We start from the raw sequence: 19,493 nt of genomic DNA on the forward strand, positions 1-19,493 counted from the left end.
TGATCTTGCAGGGTACTTTTATTACTGATACTATGTGTATAATCGAGAAATGTATATTTGTGGTAAATTTAATAGGAAAAGAATTATAATTACGAAAATTAGAATGAGTAAAACAAAATGTTGCTAAATGGACAAGAAAGTTTTATTTTCGTTTTATTGTTCTTATTTATTGCTCTTTTGACATGAAATTTGACACATACACGTCTTTGCCGAATACACACCTACTAACATTATAAGAAATACCGGGCGCATTCGTTATCAAATTATATTCTTATATTTGTACACATGGGACAATAACTTGGAATGAGTGACATATTAATTCAAGTAAATTGTTAAAGATTTTTTTGGCAAACTTTCTTTTGAATGGCGGTGTAGCTAAACTGCATGTAAGTATCAAATATGTATTGTGTGATAACAACTAGTCCTCTATACAGCATTTACTATTATCAGATGTAGATGTTTAGGAACGCAACTCCCGCGGATATAGGGAATCTACACCCCTGGATATCTGCGGGAGGTACGTTTCAGCATCCACAGCTGATATTAGTAAGCACTCACGCATACCGTCGGCAGGTTATTCCTATCTGATCGGGATATGGTCCAAAAATTGTCGTCTATCGCCGGTGAACTCTCCATTTTTGGTCGGCAAGCCGTCAGTAATTGGTCGGTATTATCGGGATTTGCTCGGGAGATTGTCCAAAAATAGTCACGTTTATAGTCGGTGAGCTGTTCATATTTGGTCGGCAAGTCGTCGGTAGTCAGTCGCGATAATGTCCTTATTGTCCTAATATGATCGGGAAATCGTCGGGAATTGGTTCGTCGGGAAGTTGTCGAAAAAGCGGACATAACGACCTTTTCCCGATTGTCGGGGCCAACTTCAACTGACCATTTATGGATGTCAGGCCGATCATTTTGTCAGGCTACTAGGGTATGTTCATTTACCGTTCTCTCTATAGTATTTACAGAGTCTTGAACCTCGGTGCAACTCTGTACAATCTTTTCCATATCTTCATCATAGCGTTCAAATTTGGCTACAATTTGCTGATTCATCTGATGTAATTGCTGTTGTATGCCATCATTACGTTGCTGCAATTGCTCTAATCTTTCGTCAAAATGTTGAGCTTGTAGATTCATCTTTTGGTCTAACTGTTCAAACTGTTGAGCTTGTAGACTCATTTTTTTTGGTCTAACTGTTCAAACTGTTGAGCTTGATCCTTAATTTGATGTGATATCTCATCACTTCTTCGAGCTTGTTCCTTAATTTGTTCCCATATTCCCTTTAAAACATCCATCATTTTTTCTGGAAAATTCATATCAGTGTGAATATTTTGTTTATCCGTAGCACTCATATTATTTCGAGATATTATCTTGCCACTTCTTAAGATAGTACAATTAATATCAGGCTCAATGTTGCTCGTTTTTGCTTTACTTCTAAACGATACAACCTATTCCCGTCGTTTCGGCACTAATTTAAAACGGTTCCCTTTTTTTAATAATAATAATAAATTACTGAGCCATTAAAATGCAAACTTCGTTGAATAAAAATCCATTTTATTTTATTTCTGATGTCCTGACAACGACATTCCAAAATCCTATTATTTTAAAACATATGAATATCTTTTTATATCGATCTTATAATTAACAAATTTCTTTTTCTTTTCTTCTTCGAATTACATAATCAGCCTAGTACATATTTTAAAATATCTTATGTCCCTAAATTACAATAAAATAAGGCTTTACAAGTAAAAATATGCAACGTACTGATGTACATCATTATGTATCTTACAAGTTTTTGAGTATGGATAGAATTCCTCGTTCGATTCTTCTTCTTTCGCGCGCTTTCTCTATTTCTTCCAGAACACAACCGAATTCAACTGCACTTATTAACTAGAATATTTGAATTAATTAAACTAACTATTAATATACTTTTAATCAAATGATTACAATATAATTTTAATAGCGGTTAATATAGTTAATTGTTATTGACACAGAATTTTTAAACAAGAAAAGAACATGAACGACTAAAATTATCAACTTGTAGAATGTTCTAGAAGTTTATTTGACGAAAATATATTGTTTCTTGTATTCGTTTCACGTTTACATCTACACAGACTGTTGCAAAAGTAGAATATACAACCTTTACATTAGAAAAAATAAATTTATTTTGCGATAACGAAACGCAAAAAGGGCGATTATATAAAATCTCATAAACTAATAAACTTGCGGATAAAATAGCAAAATATACAAAAGAACTATGAGAAGGGGAAACAATTAAAATTAAACTTTTATTGAGAAGAGCTAAATAATATTGAGGAGCAATCAGACTCGTGTCAGGAGTGGTGGAAGAAATAGATTATTTAGAATTCGGTGGTTAACAAGGACCTTTTGGTTTTCGGTGGTTAACAAGAATCAATCGAAACGGCTAGCAGTGGCGTTCTCTGAGGTGAATAAAAATGCAAATGTTACTAGTTTCTCCAGTCCTCATGTTGAAACGACCATTGCAAATTAGGATACTATCTTTTCATCCCTGAACACCAGAAAAGGTTTTTTCCAAATGAATATCTTGAGGAATACAAAAAATATAAAACTATATGCACTACAACTAGGTTATTAGTTCATCGAAAATTACCAATGAGGTCTAGGTGTTTAACCTTTGAACTCACCAGCTTTATGCATTGGCGATATGATTGGTAAAAACGAAATATTCTGCGATAACTTTTTGATGTATTGGAGACATAAGAGGAAGTTTTGAATAGGCTCCGGCATCATGGGAGTTTGCCATGAGAAAGCCCTTTTGTTTCAAACTAAAATTAAGTTCTTAGGTTATGAATTTGAAGGGGAATATTCCACGATAGGTCCTGACCGAGTAAGTGCCGTGTTATCCCTTCGGAAGCCAAAAAACGCCGAGGGGTTAAGTGTATCTGTGGATATTTCAAATACTACAAAAATTTTCTATAATTATTCCGAAGTAATGGCTTAACTCCAGAAACGTTGTATTAAACCTAGTATATTTAAATGGGGCAATGTAGAGGAAGAATCCTTCCAGAAAATCAAACAGGCCTTCGTGGATCATGTGATATTGCGTGTTCACGACATGGATCGGCTGTTGATCATACAGTGAGATAGTTCTTTCAAAAATTTTTCTGCCATCTTGCCTCAATGCGATAGTGGCCAAAACCGTCGTACTGTGTCACCATTTTCTCAATATGTTCCGGAGTTTGATTGATCGAAGAACATTTTCAAACTGGAATTGAAGTCACTTTGTGTTGCACTTCAGAACTTCGAAATCTACTTGATTGAGCCTGTATAATTTTTTTCAATAATTTTTCTCTGACTTGGTTGCTTGGCAACCATAAGGAGGAGCGTAAATATGGAGCGTTGATCAAAAAGATATCTTGTTTCCAGTTTGAAATTATTCATTTGCGCAGTGCCCATAATTTCCTGTCCGAATTCTTGTGAAGAGTGATCAATGGGGTTGAGTTCCACAATAAAAATGAAGAATATCCAAAAAGGCAAGAAGCAGATAGTAAGACTGTCAATCTCACATTAGCAGATTTCAGGAGGGCCCTTTTTAATCGTCTTTAAATTAGATTCAGGCTGAAGATAACGGAGTAAAAAGAATAAAGGAACAAATGAGTGCTGGCCAACTTCTACAGATACAACATAATTGAAGGAATTCTTTTTACGGAAATCAGATTTCATGGGAATCAGGGTTGGAGAATCGTGGTACTTGAAATTATGAAGTTAGCCATTATCAAGTTCTTCCACCAAGATGAAACTGCGGGTGGACATTCTGGCTACCATAGGACCTCAGCCAAAATAGCCATGAGATGATCATGGTGTAATATGTTTAAAGATGTGAGAAAGTTTGTCCAGGAACGCAGTAAGTGCCAAACCTGGAACAGTAATAGAAAGAAACATGGTGTATTTTATTCAAGCAAAAAGGTAAGACCAAACCATTGCTGGTACTTGGACGCAGTTGTACCTTTCCAAACTCTGGTCCGTTTCGTCATTTACTTATTATTTGATATGCGGCATCTAAGTTCTAATCATTGAACCATTAACAAATTTGAACTCGAAGACCATCTGTACCAAGCTCGTAAACCTTAATTTTTACTGGGGATTCCGAACAAAATTATTCACGACCGTGCACAGGCCTTGATCAGCAATTATAAGAAGCAACATCTGTTCAGCCTTGAAATTCAAGATGTTACAAGTGCTCAATTGTCACCTAGAAGCAACCAAGCGGAGAGACAAATGAGGTCTATTAAAAGCGTTCTGAGGACATATTTGAATGAGCATCAGAACGATTGGGCCCAATATATCACGTAAATGCAATGTAATCTTAACCTGTGTGTCTCGAATGCTACTAGTGATAAGCCGGCGGACTTATATCTTGGCTCTAAACTAGAGTCATCCTTGGGTATTCTGTACGAACTTGATATGAAAGTGTTGCAGAATATTGCTGCGAATGAAGACAAACTTGTTAAATTGGACGGGAACATCGTGCTTCGAGGAGGAAGGAGAAGTATTACTCCAAGAACATGAAATCCATTAATTACGAGAAGGATCAAATGGTATCAGTAAACATTATTCAGATGGCATCAATTCTTAAGCACTATAACCCCACATTAACTCCACTTTTTTACGGGCCGTTTAAGGTTTTAAGTAAGGGTAATTTGAACACACACAGATTGGACGATGTTTCAAATTTCTAAATAATAATTATAAGAAATATAAATCACGTAATTTAGAAATACGTAATAATTAAGAAATTTTATTTTCGTAATTATCTCGAAAATTGATAATAATTCAACATTTTAGCAAGGCACACAAAAAGGCAGAATTTAATAAGCTTTAAAACGGTATACAACATGTTACATTTAGTTTAAATGTAGGCTATATATTAAACGAAAACTAAGAGTAAGTATGATTTTACTTGTTACGAAAATAGCTTTATCCGCTGTTTTTACATTATCGCAATGTTTCTGTATTGTAGGCGCTAGCCCATCTCACGTGGGAATTTTTATGTCCCCTTAAGTGTTGTTGTGGTGTTTGTTAAACAGCTATACTAGTACTAAAACGGTCACATGATCCAGATCATAGTTTTTTCGTTGTCATATTTAAAACAGCGCGCCGAATTACTAGATTTCTTGCCTCTCTCCGTACCCACTGATCCGAATTTACAGCCTTGTTGCTCATTTTACTCCTTTGTATAGTAAATCACATAGTTCTAAATTATAGTGTAATTTGAGAAAATGGAATAATTGCGTATTTTCGGTACAACTTTAAAAAAAGTGGATTAAAAAAACGAAATTACAAATAGAAGTAATACATAATTTTGAACAAGTACGTCGTAGCGGATAATGTTGCTACAAATTATTAACATAGTGCCAATAATTAAAATGAATATTGCAAATCATTCAGAGTCCAGATAAAGACTTAAAACTTATATATAAGGGTTTCTGCGTCGGCCCAGACTAGTACAATAACATTAACAATGCTCATAGCACAATATTTCAATTTTCTATAGGGACATACAATTTCTTTGAAGCACATCACGCCATTACATTGCTTAGGAAAATCAGGCTCCGATGAGTCATCTGTCACCTGTTCAGTTAAAATACAATCTTACTTCCATCCATCGGATTGAGCTTCTCAGATGGGTCCAAAGCATGAATCCATTTATAGCATTGCAATAGCTTCCTTTTATGTGAAGACTGATAGACCTTAAAGTAGGGGCCAAATCTTGAAAGTTTCGATTCTTTTTGATGGAACTGATGGAAATGTAATTGATCCATTGTATCTAAGCTTGAAACGAGTGCACGAAGCAAAACTTCTTATGCTTTTTGTCGTGTCGTCATTTAGTGGTGCTTAGCCAAATTTTAACAAGAGGTATTCCGCACATGAATATGCTGCTTTGAAAGCTGCTGCTTGTAGTTTACAAGCCGGTTAAAGAATAAATAGCTGATAGAGCTGTTAAAACAGCAAGCGGTACTCTGCTTTTAAAAGAGTAAAGTGGAATATACCACGATGATTTCCTTGCTCCAAAGGAAATCCAAAGTACTTGCAGTCCTGAACTTTTCCATTTCTGTAGGTAGTGATAGACGGCATCATGAAAAGCATCGTGTAAGTAGAACAAACAACCACGTTGCTTAACTCCGAAGGCAATGTCATGTGCGAAATATGAGCTAGGATCCTCTCATCTGCTTCTTCATAATCATATTCCAAACTAAGTTCGCTCTCATCAATCCTATTGTTTAGAGAAACACATCTTGGCTGATGATGTTTTACTATACCACCAAGAGAAATTGGAACATATTAAGTAACAGAATCTTTTTCGAGGTACCGGTATATCAAATCAGAAAAGTATGACTGCATCTATTCTTTGTTTCTAGATGAGGCCCAGTAAACGTCAGTATCTATAGCAAGTGATGCTGTCGTTTGGAGTTCCGTTTTTTACAGGTTGTTTCCGTGACCGCTTGGACCTTTCAAACGCTTTTGAAGCTTGGTGGCATTATAATGAGACCTTTACACATATGGCCTGAGAGAGTCAGATGTATAACGCTTGAAGCCAAAAGCTGACTGTGAATAAATCCTAATGAACATACTCAGAGGCCCAAGGCTAAGCTTAATCACTTTACTCTCTCAAAGAAAGTGTAAATTACAGTGATCAAATTGCCGTCGACATTGGATTCAATATTCAATCGCGACTACACAGAATCTTATTGTCGACTGCACATTTATAAGCTGGATCAGCCGTAAAGAGAAAAATGTAATATGCACTATTGAAACGCCCATATGGAAGGTTTTAGCACTCAGTGTTAATATATTGTGTAATATCTAAATATGCAAATCAAATATGTGACCTTGGCTACAGAACATTAGGACCATTGCAGGTTTTGCCAGAGGCAGCAAGATTGTCCACTGACGTATATTCCATATATTTTTAGTAATATTCAAAAAATTTGATACTACTCTCCACGCGGTCTTGTTCCTGCCTACTCGGTACGGAGAAATTATAAAATTTGGTAATAGATACAGGGAAGTACTATAGGCTCTTTCTCAGTTCATGCACTTCTATGGTGTGTAAAATGCTGCTTGTTCAACTTGGAGATTCGTAGTCAGTTTATTGCCTCAGGCGCCAATATGTCTGGCTTTCTGGACAGTAATGCGTGAAAACGAAAGAAGCGGCCTGGAGTCATTATGTTAAGAGCTACCCCAGCAATTGCCTGGTGTGTACGAGAGAAACTCAGGAAAACCCTTACGCAGGATGAGTGCCCTAAAAATCAGTTCGACCAAGTGTCGTCACCGGGTCCAAACGCACCAAAGGCAATATATGCCAAGTTGTATGCATTAATAATTCAGCTAATTAAGAACTAGTATTATGTTTGAATATCCTTTTTCTTTCTTAGTAATCTTTATTTGCAAATACAACTAGTAAATTTAGACAGTTACAGAAAGAAATCGAAAATAAATAATACTGCATATAGTTAAATGCAGACTTTGTGAAAAGTATTTCTAGCATGACTATACATCGTTTCTTGCGCATGACATTGATACATTCCACTTCGAATACATTCCACTCTATATCTTGGTAATAATATGATTTACTTCATCTGCACATGTTATGATCGTTGCAAAGGTTGCACATTGAGTAAAATGAGCTTTTATGATGTTACTGACATATATATATTGAAAGTTGTAAATCTTGCTTTTCAACTAAATTTTATGCCGACATTTTTGGCACCTGTGATGGTACCCTCTTGCTTGCGTGTTTTTCTTTTATGAACTTTTTAGACATCAATTTGTAGTTTTAGCGCATCTGATATTTTTCACCTGTATGTGTTTACCCCTTCTTGATCAACTTCCACTAAATTTCCCCCCGCATTATTGGCAAGGGCGAAGTTTCTGCGTGTGTGATAAATGTATTGCAAAACATGAACTTTGCATTTGGATACTTCGTTTGATATTTGAATAAACACTCTTCCAGATTTTGGCAGTTATGATCATTGTCACCTCTGTGCACTAATGTGTGTTTCAGAAATTAAATTTGAATTTTTAGTAATTCCTTTATCTATATACATTCTCAGCCCACATGAGTCTCTTTTAGCTGTGTCTGTTGAGATGTGCCATCCTAAAGCTGAATGTTTGTTAAATCTCTGTTCGCTCACGCGTGTAGGGTATATACAGCATGTATTATCATTTGCCTTGCTAAAGTGTAACTTAAACAAGGTGATTTCCCAATTTTCGCATGTATGAAGTTAGTAACATGTGTACGTTAGCATCTGCCTTGCCGTAGTTGAACATTGGTTAAATGTTTTTCCAGACGTTTGGCAAGCTTGACTTTTTTTTTCTCCAGTATGTATTTGAGGAGACACATGTCTTTTCAAATTTGAATTTTGAATGAATGCTTTTCTACTATCTTGGCACGCGTGAAATTTTCCACAGTGTGTATTAACATATGTTTTGCCGAGCTTGAATTTTAAGTAAATCTATTCGCACACACGTCAGGTATGGGGTTTTTCACCTTTGTGTTTTAACATGTGCGTTGCCAAAGTAGAACGTACGATAAATCGACTTCCACACTCAGAACATATACGAAGTTTTTCACTAGTATATATTAGCATTTCATTTGTTGAAGTTCAACATATTCCAAATTCCTTTGCACACTTTTGTCACATATGAAGTTTCCCCCCGGTATGTATTAACATGTGGAGTGTCAATTTTGAACGTCTGATAAATCCTTTTCCACACTGTTCGCACGTATGTTTCTCTCACCGGTGTGTATTAGCACGTGTTTTAACAAACTTGAACGACCATTAAATCCTTTTCCACACGCTTGGCATGCGTGAGGTTTTACGCCAGTATGAGTTAACAAGTGTCTTTTCATACTCGTATTTTGAGAAAATGCCTTTCGACACACCTTGCATGTATGAGGCTTTTCACCAGTATGAATTAACTTGTGTATTGCTAAAGTAGAATTGCAAGTAAATCTCTTCTCACAAATCTGGCACGTATGAGGTTTCTCACCTGTATGTGTTAACATGTGCTTAGCCAACTTACCACGTTCGCTAAATCGCTTTCCACACTGATGACACATATAATGTTTTTCACCAGTATGTATTAATATGTGTGTTATCAAATATGAACGTTTATTAAATCCCTTTCCACACTGTTCGCACGTATACCCTCTCTCATCATTGTGTATTAACATGTGCTGTGCCAAAGCTGAACGTCGGTTAAATTTTTTAGCGCATTCCAGGCAAGCATAAGGTTTTTCACCAGTATGTATTAACATGTGGTTTGTCAAATGTGATTTTTGAGTAAATCCCTTTCCACACACTTGGCACGTATACCCTCTCTCATCATTGTGTATTAACATGTGCTGTGCCAAATTTGAACGGCGGTTAAATTTTTTTGCGCATTGCAGGCAAGCATAAGGTTTCTCACCAGTATGTATTAACATGTGCTCTGTCAGATGTGATTTGTGAGTAAATCCCTTTCCACACACTTGGCACGTATGAGGCTTAATCCTAGTATGAATTAACGTGTGTGTTGCCAAAGTTGACTCTTGAGTAAATGCTTCTCCACACTGCTGACGCGTATCAGCCTCTGCACCGCTATGTGTTAACATGTGACTTCTCAAATATGAACTTTGCTTAAATCCCTTAGCGCACTCTTGGGATGAGAGATATTTTTCACCTTTATGTTTTAACATGTGTGTTGACATATGTGATCGAGTATATCCTCTGACTAACCCCTCAGAAGTAGGTGTTTTCACTTCTGAATAAGAAACTATTTCCTTTGGTTTAGTAAAAGGATTCTCTTTTCTGGAAAACGTACTTTCATGGGGCCTGTAAAAAATTCAATACAGAGAGGTGAGTTGATTTTGAGTTTTACGTCCCATTCAGTAGAGAGGCTATACGAGATGTGGCCCTACTGATTAGCGTTGAATCCAAACCACATGAGCTCCCGCCGGGAATCGAACACGGGTCTCCAACGCCATAGGCGCGTACTGAACAAACAGAGCAGCGGATATTGAGATAATGTGAAAAGCGAATCAAATTCCAAGGCTTGCATGCAAAATAATGAAACAAGAGGAAGGTAATTGTTTTCTATTATATTCCTTACTGGATATTGAGACATTCTTATAAAATCATGATAAACTGAAGACTGGCATAATTGTTCTATTACAATATATCTCCCAGAAAAGTGCAACCGAGAATTATCGAAATGTTTTCATATTTCTAATCTTCAAAAGAGTGTCCTTTCTTTTAGTGTCAAATTATATTTACATTTATATATTCGAAATGAGGCTTAACTCTAGTTAGTTATATACAAGGAAACATCTAACACCACGCAGCGAATACTGAGTAATACAAGTGGTAACACTTCACATTGTTTTTCCGGTACATCGATCATCCATTTCGTCGACCGAAGGCGATGTTATGACAACTGAACCGTTTGGCCTTTGCATGTAGACTGAGTCGCCACCACGAATGAAAACCGTGGAATGATTTTGTATTTTAGATCCAAGTTCAGTGATTAGGATGTAAATGCAGTCATGAAGATTTCTCAATCACACCAGACGCGACTAGATAACTACCGTGACTGACGATACGAATGAATACAGTAATTGGAAGAACATTCAAATTCTCTGAAATTAAATATAGGTAAAAACACAAAATCTTGTTTTAGCTTGTTTATAAAGATGAGTGATTAGACATCATACATTGAATTAACTGTAGACAGGAGAATATAGTTGAGTAACGAGTACCAATATTACATATACATGAATTTCCTTATACATATTTTACAGAAAGATTAATTGGTAAGTATTTATTTATTTCATGTTTCCATATGAAATCGCAGACCAGATGAATTAACCTACATGTAGTTTAAACTGCGTAGTATGTATTTTAAATATTGTGTTTATGAATAGTGTTTATTTAATGATGCAGTACATATATTGGTCTTGTTCCGACATTTTATGATATCTACATATAGATGGATTACCAAGCGGTAGAAACAAGTACCATGTTTTTTATAATGATATTGAAATTCTTCTTTCAGCTTCCGTACATGTCCTGTTTCAGTAAGCATCTCGGGTTACAACAGTTATGCAAAAGACAATATTTCCACACGGGACATATTTATTCACTACATAATAATAGCATCATTTTATTTACTCTTTAATACATATATATTTAAATTATTATCAGAATCTCGTATATTAAATCAAGCCTTCCGCCTATGCTGTAAATATCCTTACCTCGTTTCCAAATAGACAGGACATGACTTCAAAACTGCACAGAGAAGAAACGTTCGGGTGGTCTGGATTTAGAACTTAAATACAAATAAGCAGCGCTGTGTTGCTATGCGCTATGAATATCATCTCACTAATCCGAAATACTATGCCGATAAATTGTCATAGATCTTTCTGACAGTAAATATTACACCACTAAATATATGGTAGAGGTTGAATATCATCCGGACTATCTTCCATATTAACCAAATTATTATTATATAATACTAGAATTTGGATAATGATTATTTCTTAATTCATGAAGTTAAATATGGTGTCTAGCAAATTTCTCTCAGCAATTTCCCAACTTTTTCCAGATTTTTCCCGACCATTTTGTAAATTTTTTCCGACTCATTCTAAAAATAAAAAAAAATATTTTCGTAAAATTAGGAAAGGTTGAATGTAATGAAAAAGTGTACAAGTTCTTACCTGATCATAGAATGTCTTCTTCTTATATGCAATGAAACAATCTAATGCAATTTATTGATCTCCTCCTCTATGGTAGCAACCTGTTCTGACAACTGATTTACGATTTTCTGTTTCTTTACTTCAAGTTCCTTTCGTCTCTGTTCTGCTCTTCTTTTTTCAGCGGCCCTGTGATCTTTTTCTGACATCACTTTCCTGCGGTATTCTTCGGCTTCCATGAATCTCGCGTATGCGTTTCTCATTGATAGAATCATCTGCTTTGGGATAGGAAGGGCTTGTATGCCCCCAGCCTCATTGACAGCATCATACACTACACGCTGTGCCACTAAAGAATCCTCTGACAAATTTTCAACTACTATTTCCCTGTTTACCGAAAAAAAAACTATCTAATGTTGCATTAACATGGGAAAGAATTAGGCATATCTTTACTATTTTGCATAGATATACATCATTTGGTGGTAACACACTCATCCAGAAGTCATCAAGTCTGTGTTCATTTCTTTTGTACGACTCCTTTTTCTCCCGCACATATGTCTGATCTACTAGAGCATTGTATTCTCTGTCTGTCTTTTCTGCATCAGACCATGAGACAATATTACTCTGCACTAAAATTTCGAACGTTGCTCTCATTTGTTTAACAGCTTCTTCCTGTGAGTGACCAACGGTTAAGGTGTTGAGAAACGTCAGCGCTTTTGTAAGGGAATATTTTAGCGGGGACCTCTCCTGCAGCTTGGACACGAAATGTTGATAACATTCAGGTACTTGCTTTCGGAAACACAACATTTCGTTTTACTAACTTCTGTACATCTCCTCAGTGCTGACCTAGTTGCATACCCAAGGTCAATTTCCTTGATACGAATTAAATTAATATAATTTTTTAATTAATTAATTTTCACTTTTCTCCATAACATCAAGACCATTGATACTCTTCCTGTCCATTATTATTATTATTATTATTATTATTATTATTATTATTATTATTATTTAACGAAGCGAGGCATCAATACTTTCAATAACTGAGTAAGGATACCATGCAAAAATGGCGTCATAGGAGTGTCTGACTGATATTCAGTCAGGAAAGGCTCACAGTCATCAGGAAGAGATTGAAAAAACGCTAATTTTTTATAGAGCAACTTCTCGTTCAAATTTCTAGCTACTATTCTCAAACTGCTACAATTGGGTTCTTTGTCTGATCTTAGGTTAGGAAAACTGTCTTTAGGTTAGGAAAACTTTGCTTAGGTCTTTTGTTGTTGTTGTTGTTGTTGTTGTTGTTGTAACAGTTGGTAAAATAAACTTATTTATGACGGCAGGAATGTTGAATACTCAAAACTGACACGCCTGTAATTCATGGCAAAGTAAGAAATGGCATGTGGTTTGCCGTGACACTGAAACAACTAGCCTTTAAAGTGTTGAATTATTTACGAAATCGTTGCCCAGGTAAACTTACCTGTACATGAAAAACAATCCAACATTTAATTTATACTAAATATTATATACGCATAGTAAGAAGCAACGCCCAATTAACCACCCGTTACTCTTGAAATGCAAAAATTTTCTGCTGTCAGCAAACACTGTTGCCAACCACTCACTCACTACTCTTCTTCCCCCAGCACCACAGCAGGAGACAAACCGCGCGCCTCACATAAATCGCAGAAAATCCACGGTGTACGAGATGCAACGCGTACCACGTAACCGCTTGTACGTAGAAGATAGAAAAACGGTTGAGGTGGATCGCGATGTATTTAGGAACACTTTTAAAAAATACGATGTAGCTAAACGTACTACATCGCGATACATTTAGAAACGCGAGGTTTATCGGAGTCGCTCCGACAAGCGACTTGCTTGGTGCAGGTCTAGAACAGATTAACATTTTAATAAAACATAAATTCCAACTTTGTAGAAAATTTAACTTGTACGAAATGTCATCACAAACAACAAATAACGAACAAGTAAACAAAATATCAACAGACCTGTTATGGCCAAATAACGAACAAGTAAACAAATATCAACAGAGCTGTTATGGCCAGTTGCGGGGTATAACAAGGTAGAAACAAAAGTACGAAGATGTTTATATATTTTGTCATTGACTTTATAAAAGAAAATTAGGAATTGCGAGAATATGCTGCAATTATTGCTATCAGACACTGTTACTGTAATGACAAAGGAAGGCTATACCAATTGTTACAATTTTGCACAAAGTATGTCATTTCTGTCAGTATACCATCTCTACTAGTGTTTCGCAATGCTATGAGATAATAAATTTTAATCTACGTTACGACCTTTACGTCTATTCAAATATACCTGTGTCGTTAAACGTGATGCATATTTAAAACACTTTAAAGAAACGCTGAGTTTTCTGAAGCCTATTAGAAACGCTGAGTTTTCAATTCCATGTAGTTTTTAGCCGATATGTAAGAAATAACTAATATTATGATTGTAAAATTCAAGGCTAAAGTCATTGCCCTATTCGTCTCGTGGATTGTAACAGTTAGAGGCATCCAGGAGTTCCAAGGCTCTCATTTTCTAATGTCATTCTGGAATATTCAGAAATAAGCGTTGTGTTGAGTGTTTTAGCATTATATGTGGGATTAAATTTGTAATAACTTGATACAATGCCACTCGAAGAAAAAACTTTTTTTACTGGGTTTGCAACATTACTATTGCAGGCTATCTCTGTCAGACTGTCTCCTAGGTGTTATTTGCATATTGAAAATCTTCAGTGTGTATTCATTACTTCAAAACGTAAAAGGGATTGTTAAGAAAATGATACTCTGTATATTAAAAATGAAGGAAATATATATTAAATCATAAAATTAGGACAGTGAACAGTTCAAAAAAGATGCTCCTAAAGGCCTAGTGCAAAAACTTCAACTGAGTTTTTATCATGTTACCTTCACTGAAATGGGTATCATAAAAAGAAGAGGATGAGTAAAAATGTATGTCTAAAGTTATCTCCTCACAAGTCCCTCTTGTTACAGACAGAAAACTTAGCACATAAGCTTATCCTTTAAAACAAACTCTTGCCTGCACCAACGTTTTAGTAAATGAAGTAGTAAAGAGGGAGAAGAAGAAAAATCTGCATATTATTTCTCTGTATGTAAACTTGCCATCCAGTTTGTCTGTTACTAGCTCAGGAAAGGGTTACTTGCTACTAAATTTTATACTGCAGTTATGATTGTCTCTCAACCGGCCTTGTTTTTAATTTATTATTATCAGTAGAATGAGGACAGTATAAGTAACAGAACGGATTGAAATTTTACGCCAGGTAAAGGTATCTGACTAGTGGAGATGAAAATTGCTACATAAAATATTTACTATGAACAGTGGGGAAGTATCTACGCTTTAAAGGATGGGGGTAATTTCCATAGTTTTCTTAATATATAGAAATATCATATGCATAATACTAATATATAATATACAGGCATCCACCACACATCAAATGATGTAGTACGGTCATTACAGTTTTCCTATCAGACCAGAAATATTACGAAATCTAGATTTTCTTACGGACGTGATGAAACGTTATTCAGTGTGAACGCATAGACATGTTCACAACATATAGACATGTTTAAATATTTTAAAATACGAACGCCTAAAAGAGCTGGTCTTGTGGCATAGGACTTTTGAAATCTTTTCAGGCAAACAAACGCCATTTTCCGGTTCCTTAAGTGTCCCTTTATTAAATCTTTTGATTTACGTTCCACGGTTATGCCGGTTAGGCTAAAGGAGACGGTGATGATAAAATGAAGAAAATGGTGGAATGATGAAAGGAGAACCCCGAGAAAACCCACGAGCACGGTGTTTGTCCACCACAAAGTTCACTTGGTGGGGGCTGGGATCGAACCCGGGACCCCAAACACCAGAGTTGAACGCTCTACCACTGAGCCACCGCGCCCCCAGTGTCCCTTTACTAATGTAGAGTATTCTACTTAGAAAAATAAGTCAAAGAATCAAACTTTCTTCCTGCGTTATTCATCTTCTTATTACGTATTTCATTTCCGAGTTATAACACAATAATTTTCACGGGACAGGACTTTCTTGACACCCCTTACTAAGTATACCTAAGTAGTTTTAAGGGCTAGATACACATTATTTAAAAAAAAACATCCTTTAAGGGGTGAAAATTATATGATATTATATGCCTAATATTGTGATGAACACTAAACACTTACAAACCGGTATAACGTTGAAACTAGAAAAGGACTTCACATTTAAAATAAAACCTTTGGGAATTCATTCTTTCTCTGCCTTTACCAACCCGTTCTGAAAAGACGAGACATTTCATTAATATTATATGAAGTAAAGTTCTTTTTGTTTGTAAAAAAACAATTCATAATGAAATTGATGAATATTTCATTTCATTAATTAGTCACATCGAAAACCTGAACAGATAATGAACTGAAAACAATACGCACTAAATTACTCCCGTTGTATTTACTCTACCAATTGAGAAAATTCAAAAGTTGAAGTTATGCATTGATTTTCTTGATATTCTCTTTCAGTGATCACAGCCTGATGAGAGTTGTGGGTTTGCTGGCTACCAGTAGATGAAGAACTTATTGTGCATACGTTTCCGAAAGTATGAAAAAAGGTCAAATAGAGCTAAATGTTTGGGACAGCCCTGACTTTGATTTGAAGCTTTGATAGTAATTTACAGCGTGTAATATTAACACAAATGTTAAGCACTGAAAAAATATAATATAAACTTAATACTTAAATATTAGTAAACATTGGGAAATATACGAAACTAATTGACCCTGTAATTAACCTGACCCGAAGGCTCATAGAATCGGAAATAAAACTTTTCCATTTTATGTTACTTAGAGTGAACCAAGTCACCCTGAATTCCTATCAACCACTTTTAAAGAATCCCGTTCCATATTTTCTTATTATTTTCACCTACCAAACCGCAATTTACCTTTGGTAGGATCCACTCTAAGTACTATGATGGTTACGCGTGAAGTGAGAAAACTTGGATTTCATGATCGAGCGGCTGCTTATAAGCCACACATCACGCAAGTAAATGCCAAACGACGCTTCGTTTGGTGAAAGGAGCGTAAATATTGGACGATTGAATAGTGGAAAAACGATGTGTGGAGTGACAAATCACGGTACAGTGTGAGGTTCGGATGGCAGGTTGTAGGTATTGGCGAATGCTCGGTGAACGTCATCTGTCAGTGTGTGTTGTGCCAACAGTAAAATTGGGAGTTGGTGGAGATATGGTATGGTCGTGTTTTTCTTGGAGGGGGTTTGTACTCCTTGTTGTTTTGCGTGTCACTCTCACAGAGCAGGCCTATATCGATGATGTAAGCATCTTCTTGCTTTCCACTGTTGAAGAGCAATTCGGGGATTGTGATTGCATCTTTCAAAACGATCGATCACCTGTTCATACTGCACGGCCTGTGGCGGAGTGGATACACGACCATAACATCCCTGTAATGGAGTGGCTTGCACAGAGTCCTGACTTGAATCCTATAGAACACTTTTGGAATGTTTTGGAACGTCAATTCCATGCCAGACCTCACAGACCTACATCGATACCTCTCCTCAGTTCAGCATTCCGTGAAGAATGGGCTGACATTCCCCAAGAAACCTACCAGCACCTTATTAAATGTATGCCTGCGAGAGTGGAAGCTGTCATCAAACCTAAGGGTGAGAAAACACCATACTGAATTCCAGCAGAACCGAAGGAGGGCGCCATGAACTCGTAGGTACTTTTCAGCGAAGTGTCCGGATACTTTTGATCACATAGTATATATACATAAGTTTAATGTACGGGACGCAAGGATCACTGACGATTGTGGAATTCCTTTCTGGTTTCCAGATACCTTCCTCTGAAGGAGGAATAATGCCCAGCAACACCATAAACAACTATCAGGGATAGAGTTTTACTACAGAAAGATTCTACAGAATCATTTTAGTTATTCATTGACTTATTTTGTATTAGTGTTTTTTTCTTAAATCCAGCGAAGCCTCAACGTTCAATAGACTATTAGCAAAAAACTAGGGGAACCAATTTGTTCCTTACCAATGATGACGGTCAAGCGAAGGCGTGCAACTTCGGAAGAGCATACAGAACCACATGCCTGCCATGCAAGGTGTAAATTGTATAGTAATCGGAAAATAGAAATTAACGTTTGCCTAAGCTTACCATACCAAAATTATCGAATGCCAAGGCAATATTTATAGGAAAACAAATTTTCAATTAAAAAAGAAAAGCAGAGTACATTAATTTTTGAAAGGAGCGTTTTGTCTATCATATAATTTGTGTTGACGTTGAAGCTGTCTCGTTTTAAAAGGGCGGATGGAGCTGACTCTTCAGCCTTTGTTCAAACCGTCTTCCGTTCTAAAACAGGGTGCCGCCATATATCAGGAAAGATTTAATACATTAAAGTATTATATGAGATCGCCACTTGGACACGCTATTCATGTCACAGTGGTTTTGCTGTTCAATTGTCTCGTTTTTGCAAATTTAAATAAAAGATACATTTTTATTAAGAGTAAGATGTCCATGAGCATAGGAGAGAGACAGAGCCTACATGCACTATACAGTCTTAAAATTGAAACCAAAAAAGACAACTTGATATAAATATTGCACAGTATAGAGAAGAGTGTGGAAGCTGAGACAAGATAATTTAGTTTTGTCTGGGAAGCTCAAACATAGACAGTCAAAGTACTAACAAAAATTTAAATAGAATGTAGCTTTCCAAATTTTACAGCTGTTTATAACTTGTTGATATGTTAACGTTAAAACATATATCTATAATGTATAGACACCTACAAAATTTGGAAAACTACTTTCTCTTTCAAATTTTTTGCACTGCATTAACCCTCCATCTATACACTATCCAAAAGAGAAAAAAAATCATTTTGCCTCACCATACACACTTTTGTTTATACTGTGCAATTTACGTATAACAAACTGACTCTTTTGGTTTCAATTTTAAGAATTTTAAATTGACATACCGTCTACAGTACCTCTCAAATTTCATCAACTGTTGTGGAATTCTATTCTTTACGCAGTACTACATCTGATGTAAAGCGGTAAAGTTATCGTGCCAAACTAATAGGATCACAGAAAACGCTGGGTGCCCTCCATTTCAACTCAGGCAAAAAAAAAAAAAAAATAAATAAATAAAATTGTACCATCACCATCTCAGATATTGTTGGAAATTTTTTATAGCAACTAGGCGTGTTTTTAAGAGACTCATATCTTTTTGTTTTGTTGAAAAAAAATTTCCCACCAAGTAATGGGCCATCAAACACGGGGAGTACAATTTATGAATTGTAGAAGACATGGAAAATGGTCAACTTCGGACAATTACCATACGGCTATGGAGACAGGTAGAGTTATAATTCTTGTTGTAGTATGTATATAGGGAGATCTAAATAAACTATATTTTATTATAGTTTGGTTTGCGCATGCGTATCTTTTTGTACATAAATTAAGAAATGGACGTCAATTTATCTGAAAAGTCGAAGTTTGCTCATTTTTTTCGAGCACTTCCGGTTCGAATTTTAAAATTCCGTTTTCACGGTTAGTAAGACCTGGTTATCCGCTTTCCGGAAACTTTTTTGTATCGCTTCTGTGTGAAACCGTTTTGTCGCAAAAAATTCGAGAATTTGTAAAATTTTCAAAAATCGCCAATTTTGGGCGCCATTTTCTCGAAAACACCATCTTTTAAAATTCTGAAATTTTCTCAGATGGTTCAACTTTACATGAATAATAAACACACCAAATAACGTTCTCGATCAATGC

At 35.9% G+C, this 19,493-nt stretch overlaps 1 protein-coding gene across 8 annotated transcripts in view; it reads right to left on the bottom strand.

The window, feature by feature from the left end:
* Positions 1–19,493, bottom strand: part of LOC145666357 (uncharacterized) — a 101,446-nt gene that overhangs the window by 47,370 nt on the left and 34,583 nt on the right. For 5 of the 8 annotated variants that reach the window (XM_081733507.1, XM_081733505.1, XM_081733504.1 and 2 more), the window contains one exon: positions 7,396–9,857. The exons of 1 other annotated variant lie outside the window; for it this stretch is intronic. In XM_081733507.1, coding sequence (XP_081589633.1) covers positions 8,723–9,857 — 1,135 coding nt within the window. In that variant the 3' untranslated portion in view covers positions 7,396–8,722. Of the gene's footprint in view, positions 1–7,395; positions 10,661–19,493 lie in introns of those variants that run through there. 2 more of the 8 variants (XM_081733508.1, XM_081733511.1) reach the window with 2 other exon arrangements.

The sequence above is a fragment of the Thermobia domestica genome, chromosome 12 (assembly GCF_964235325.1).
Source record: "Thermobia domestica chromosome 12, izTheDome1.hap1.1, whole genome shotgun sequence".
NCBI lineage: Eukaryota > Metazoa > Arthropoda > Insecta > Zygentoma > Lepismatidae > Thermobia > Thermobia domestica.